Here is a 6,000-nt window from a genome sequence, read left to right as displayed (position 1 = left end):
TGTTGTAGAAGTTCTTGAGCTAATGGTGCAAGAGTGTGACAGAACACTGAAAATGGAGTATAGTACATGGGAATGCAGGCTATTTCAATTATGAATTCACCCTCATGAGGTCAACTGTGTGGCAGGAATAAAACATATTAATGATTTTGAAAACTTTACAAATCAAATGACTTAGTACACTTTTATCCGAGAAGCACTTTTTGCTTGAAGGAGAAAAAGCTCCAACCAAATTGTTACGTTATTTTGCCACAAACGAGCTGTTTCTTTGCTGCAGTCTAATTTACTCGAGGTTGTGGACAATTTAAGCTGTCAAGGAAACAAAAGCAACGATTTACAAATTCATTAACATCAATGTGTATTTCAAAGGAATGTCTGTACAACACTAACAACAATAATTTACTACACACTGGTATATTTTCATAAAACTTTTTGGAAAATAAAATTAACAAATACTGCAGTGTTCATGTACATCCGCGGTGCTATGAAAACTTGTCTTTAACTAACATCATTATTCTGCACCTCCGTTGTCGCCAGCGCATAGGTCACGAATCACTTTCTCCGTACGCAACACTCTCTACAAGATCATTCTCTATGTTGCTTAAAGCCCAGTGATGTTCACAAATTTCCAGTGCTTCCCATTCAGCTTTAAAGGCTCCTTTCGGATCTGGCGGCATTGCCATTGCAGCACCCGACATCTGATCTTGAAGGTGGCGTGCTTGATCGGCTGCGTTGTTTTCGCCGAGTACTAAAGTGTAAATACTCCGCAGTCCAAAAACATTCAGAAAATACCACGAAGCTGACGAAACCCATGATGCGTCTAAACTCACAAGCTCTATACCTCTCTGCAACATTGGCTTGAAACGCAGTGTCAGTGGAAATGGTACTTTGGTAGTGACAAATCCTGAGAACATTAAATTTATCCAACCGCCAATCATTATCATAGGAATTACATTGGTTATGTTGCCCTTAAGCATGTCTGTCATCATGCTGGGATCAGTCATCGGATTTTGTGACACAGGAGCTCGCTTTTGAGTTTTGAAGTAACCAGTTTCTTCGTTGTTGAAAAAGTGCCGTCGCATGAGGAACGACTGCTTCGGCAAATATTTTCCGTTTTCTCTCAAAAGTCGTGCTCGTATCATAACTTGACTGTCCTGAACTTGCTGGAGCTCCGGTTTCTTTTGAGACGCCAAAAGAATAGAAACATAGTGCCTCAATACACCAAACAAAAACGTGATAACAACGATGGGCAGAAATACCCAAAATCTTATATTCGAATCTAACACTAGCTCCGCCATGACTGTTTGCACCTGCAACAACACATTACTGAGTACAGTACACTATTTATCAATAGTTCTTCCAAAGATATATAAGCAAAGTCGTGTTATCGAAATGGATTTGTATAAATGTTGTCCTAAATTATTCTATAAAGACTCGTCGAAAACTTAAGTAATTACATTCCTAGTGGTATACAAAAGCTTGCTTTGTGCTTAGTAGGCACTGCAGAAAGCTTTCACTACGTAAGAAATACAATTGTTTCGTATCTTGTAGTCGTGGTGGTTTATGTACAATTTGAATTTATGAACCATTTCGAAGAAAGTTCTTTTTCTGCGTTTCTACATTCGGCTGAGTTTTCTCTGATAGTTTTGTCTTCGGTTCGTTGGTGATAAAAAAAAAAAAAACCATCATATCTTCGACTTTTCTTGAGTCTTTGTTCAGATTTTAAAGTAACGCGCGAAGGTGTTTATTGATGGTTGTGATAATAAGTAGAGAAAACTGAATTTTGTTGGTGTATATTACTAACATGGAGCGAGGTTAGTGGTTTACACTGTGTACAATCCTAGGTGTGTAGAAGAATTTTTCGAAGTCCAGAGCAATGCAAGATATACGACGTCCCAAATAACGATGCACACTTTCCACACTACTGTGCTCTATTGTTAATAGTTTTTTTGTATGCCTACTGATGTAAAGTTACTGTAAACTACTGTTAGTGGCAATTAGTACTACTCATTCATTATGTAAGCATAAACTGTCATCATGTTCTTCCAATGTAGAACTTTAGGCTACGCTAAAGAACGGTACGTCGTCACAACTAAGATTTCGTCTTTACCTTCGTTCAGTGTGTTCAGTTTTCCAATGAACCAGTCTCTTCAGGCATAACTTCATTGCTACGATACCACGTTCTGCTTGGTGATTTCGTCGGGAGTGTGATACTGGACCCTCCCTCACTGTAGTCTCGATTGTGGTGACAGACTGATCCGTAACTTAGACCGAGCCTAGGTTGGAAGGTGATATTTGGTTGAGAGTTGGCGAAGCCATGGAATGTGAATTTCAAATTAAGACTGACCAGTAGTATTATAATTATTTCGGTGATTTTCGTCATAAAAACTGAAACCGCTAGGTACATTCAAAAAACTTAGCCCACGTTAAATAATATAGAAGTCTCCGGCCAGTATTTTTAGCCCTACCGTGTACATATTTTGTAGGTAAACTACGATAACTGCAAGGAGGGGCCCCACTATGTCGCTTTTACCATGGAATTGATGTATGGTGAAGTGCTGCAACCTATCATTGGGATATTTTTTTCTGTTGTTGGTTTCACAAGACACATTTTAGGCCTATGTAAGAGAGAAATGACATTTTCTTTATCTGTTCTTAAAATATATTTATTTATTGTGCAACCAGTTTAAGCACCAGTTAGCTTTTGCAAATATGTCTGTGGCAGTTGCATGTGAGATTGTATTTTTTCTTGATTACTCACTTGTATGAGCTATCCTAAGAATATTTTATCTTTTGGTTACTCAAAACACGTCATAAATAGAGTATTTAGCGAGCAAGACATTTCCATGGAATTACTACATGCCAAATCTGGATGGTCACATACATTAAAAATGGACGACTTCATCAATCAAGTGATAGTGTTTATTAATGAGCAAAGCAAAATATATAATAGATGTTAGTGACATAGGTTTTATGCTTTTCCTCACTACTGGAATGGAAAGAAAGAGAAAAGTGTTGTTATAAATATTAGAAAATTAATATTATTATATATACATACAAACATCTCAAACCACCTACCAAACAGCATCAAAAGCCTGACAGATAGCCAACTAACATTTAAAAATAAATTAAAAGAATTTCTAGATGACAACTCCTTCTACTCATTGGCTGAATTTTTAGATATAAAGTAAAAAAAAAAAAAAAAAAAAAAAAAAAAAAAAAAAAAAAAAAAAAAAAAAAAACCAACTTAATCATTAGTGTCATGCAATATTTTGTGTAATGTAATTTCTTGTACAGACATCTTTTATTAACCTGACACGTTCCACATCATTACGAAGTGTCGTATTCATGATCTATGGAACAAGTATTAATCTAATCTAATCTAATCTAACCAAATTCAGAAGGCAATATGTATTCTCTGTTTACTTTGTTTTCCTCATACATGAAGGGAAAAAAATATTTATGATTTAGTTTCCTAGTATTTTACTGTCTCTGTTCTTTCATTTTAAACAGACATGACCAGTGTGATATGAGGTGACTCTTTCACTGTTAAGTAGCTTTTTAGTGAAAACTATTCATCTATTAATGTAGCCATTTTGTTTGTCCAGTTCTTGTAAAACCTAAATCATTTTTTGATTTAAGATAGGCCTAAGTGTCTATTCTTACAAAAAAATATCAAAGTTCTTGTGCAATGTTCTCAATGTGTAATGAAAACTGAAGTAAGCAAACAATAAAATAAAGATTAAGGGAACACAATCCACTACTATAACATGAATGAGTGTGGTGAAAATAGACTGACATCTGATTTTAACTGACATCATCATCAAAACTTTCTTCCCAAAAATTCTTGATGGTGTCATACCATTCTGTTGGCGTTCCTTTATGAATATCTCCATATGGAAAGCATTGTGGATTGTTTGATGCTATGTTCCATGAAGCCCAGTGTGAACTGAACTTTATCTTTTGTGCACATCGCTCTAATCTAGCCATAGCTTTGGCAAGCAAGCCTGTACACATGCAAGCAATGTTTTTCAGTTTAACCTCACTTTGAAGCAGACACTTTTTGTTTGTGTGTATTTTGAGAGTAGTGAGTATGGCCACAAATGCAAACAAAGCAGTCATGTCATTGACTGGAACACTGTTTAAAGAAGAAGGAGAAAGAAAAAACAAAATATACTACAGGAAATATTGCTCTCAGAACCTGATTACGCCAATTTTCTTCAAATGTGCAATGAAACTATTTAAAACTTGTCAAGTCTCTCCTAAATGAGCAAACTTGCCTGTCAAGATAGCATGTCAATTTAACCTTACTTTTGAAGCAGACACTTTCTGTGTATGCTGTATGCTGTATTTTGGCACTATTGGCAATGGCTGCAAATGCACATAAACCATCTCTAACGTTGCCTCTGGCACTTTGTGTAAAGAAAAGCAAAATGAGACACTGGTCCTGGGAATGGTTTAAAATGAGAAATATACAATTGGAAACGTGTTAACAGAAATGTTTCACTCGGTCTCTGATGATTACATCAACATTCTGGATGGACAGTGAAATGTTTAATAATTTGTTTAGTGTTACTTCACCCTCACACAGAAAGAGAAGACACAAGTATGAGAAAATTTATTCTCTTCTACTTGATCCTCTGACAGGCTACCTCTGGGTCTCGGGTTCGATTCCCGGCCAGGTTGGGGTTTTTCTCTGCCCGGGAACTGGGTGTTTGTGTTGTCCTCACCATTCCGTCGTCATTCATGGAAATGGCTAGATTGGGAATGTGTATGAGCGCTGATAACCACATAGTTGAGTGCCCCTCAAACCAATCATCATCATCATCTAATGACAGGCAATTAAAATACTGCAACCTGGGAACAATACCCACATCAGCCATGGAAGAACTGACGAACTTTGATTTTTTAATTTCATTCCACTCCAGTTGTATGTCACTGTATGCATAAAATATTTTGTTCGTAACTTCTTCATGGTGATATATGGCTGCGAAACATGTGGTACCTCTACCATTGTGGTAATTGTGAGTGCCATTTTGTTTTTACATTTGATCATATTTTCATAGTAGTGGAAACGGTACAGTGAGATAAACTGTAATAAAACAATTTTTCACTAAATGTATGCGGTGAAACATCAACACAAACAACGTCTGCCATCTTGTCAATCAAAATTTCTCACAAACATGTCAAACATGATCTACACTTCCTCCCGGGGGCTCGCCACTCTTTGGCGGGTTTGTGCTTGGCTACATGGGGCCCCGGCCTTTGCAGTATCTTTTCCCTTCCGTGCTGTATGTCTATCCTCATGCTATTCCTTTTCCCCTCCCTTGGGAACATGTGTGGGGTGTTTTCGGGAACGTCTTCCGCATTTGCTGTAGCTGACATAAGAGTCTCACCATTATTTTTTATTCCTTTTTTCTTTCTTCTTTCACCTTCTCCTATCCTTTCTCCATTTCGGTGTTTCATGTTCCTCTTTTTCTTGCCCTGGGTCGGCAGGTAGGATTCACACGTACTCCCAGTACAGGCCAGGCCCAGAGAGGGGTGATTGTCTGAGCTGCTATCTTCCCACATTGCCGATTGGTCCTTCTGTCACATTCGGGAGGTGTAACCTGAGGTGTGAAAGTCGCCTAATGTGCGTAAGCCTGCCTCTGAGGGATGAGTGGGGGCAGTTGGAAGGAGCATGTCATAGGAGATGGCAATCACGGGGAATTTTCTTGCAACAAACCAGTCATCATGTTCGCTGTCAACTTCTACCAAACGTAAATGGAATGAAGCTCCTGATTCAAAGAACCTCCCAGCTGCACCGCTGTTCTTTGTTTCACGTACTGAAGACGGTCAGTGCTTTTCAATAATAAATCTGTTTCTTATTCAGAGAGGTGTTGATGCAATTGCTGGCCTTGTGAATGCCTGTTCTTGACTACGCAGTGGGACTTTCTTTTGGAGACTACTTCTGATTGTAAAGCACAACTACTGCTTGCCGCTTTGCTTCTCTATGGCCGTCCA

The 6,000-nt window shown here is 38.0% G+C and overlaps 2 protein-coding genes across 4 annotated transcripts in view; one reads left to right on the top strand and one right to left on the bottom strand.

The window, feature by feature from the left end:
• Positions 1–330: 330 nt before the first annotated feature.
• Positions 331–1,627, bottom strand: LOC126281394 (ER membrane protein complex subunit 3). Its single transcript, XM_049980324.1, has one exon. It carries the CDS (start codon positions 1,293–1,295, stop codon positions 543–545), a length of 753 nt encoding a protein of 250 aa, XP_049836281.1. The 5' UTR covers positions 1,296–1,627; the 3' UTR covers positions 331–542.
• A 76-nt stretch (positions 1,628–1,703) lies between these two features.
• The window catches only part of LOC126281393 (uncharacterized), a 139,720-nt gene continuing 135,423 nt past the window's right edge, over positions 1,704–6,000 (top strand). For 2 of the 3 annotated variants that reach the window (XM_049980322.1, XM_049980321.1), the window contains exon 1: positions 1,715–1,811. Coding sequence is in view for 1 of the 3 variants with exons in the window: in XM_049980323.1 (XP_049836280.1) it covers positions 1,802–1,811 (10 nt within the window). In the remaining 2 variants the exon portion in view is untranslated. Of the gene's footprint in view, positions 1,812–6,000 lie in introns of all 3 variants that reach the window. The other variant, XM_049980323.1, reaches the window with a different exon arrangement.

This window comes from Schistocerca gregaria, chromosome 7 (genome assembly GCF_023897955.1).
Source record: "Schistocerca gregaria isolate iqSchGreg1 chromosome 7, iqSchGreg1.2, whole genome shotgun sequence".
NCBI classification, from domain to species: Eukaryota; Metazoa; Arthropoda; class Insecta; order Orthoptera; family Acrididae; genus Schistocerca; species Schistocerca gregaria.
The sequence above is the reverse complement of the archived record's forward strand: the minus strand, read 5'-3'. Positions and strand labels throughout refer to the sequence as shown.

Coding starts and splice junctions, on each gene's coding strand:
- LOC126281394 (XM_049980324.1), bottom strand. CDS start 1,295: ATGGCGGAGCTAGTGTTAGATTCGAATATAAGATTTTGGGTATTTCTG.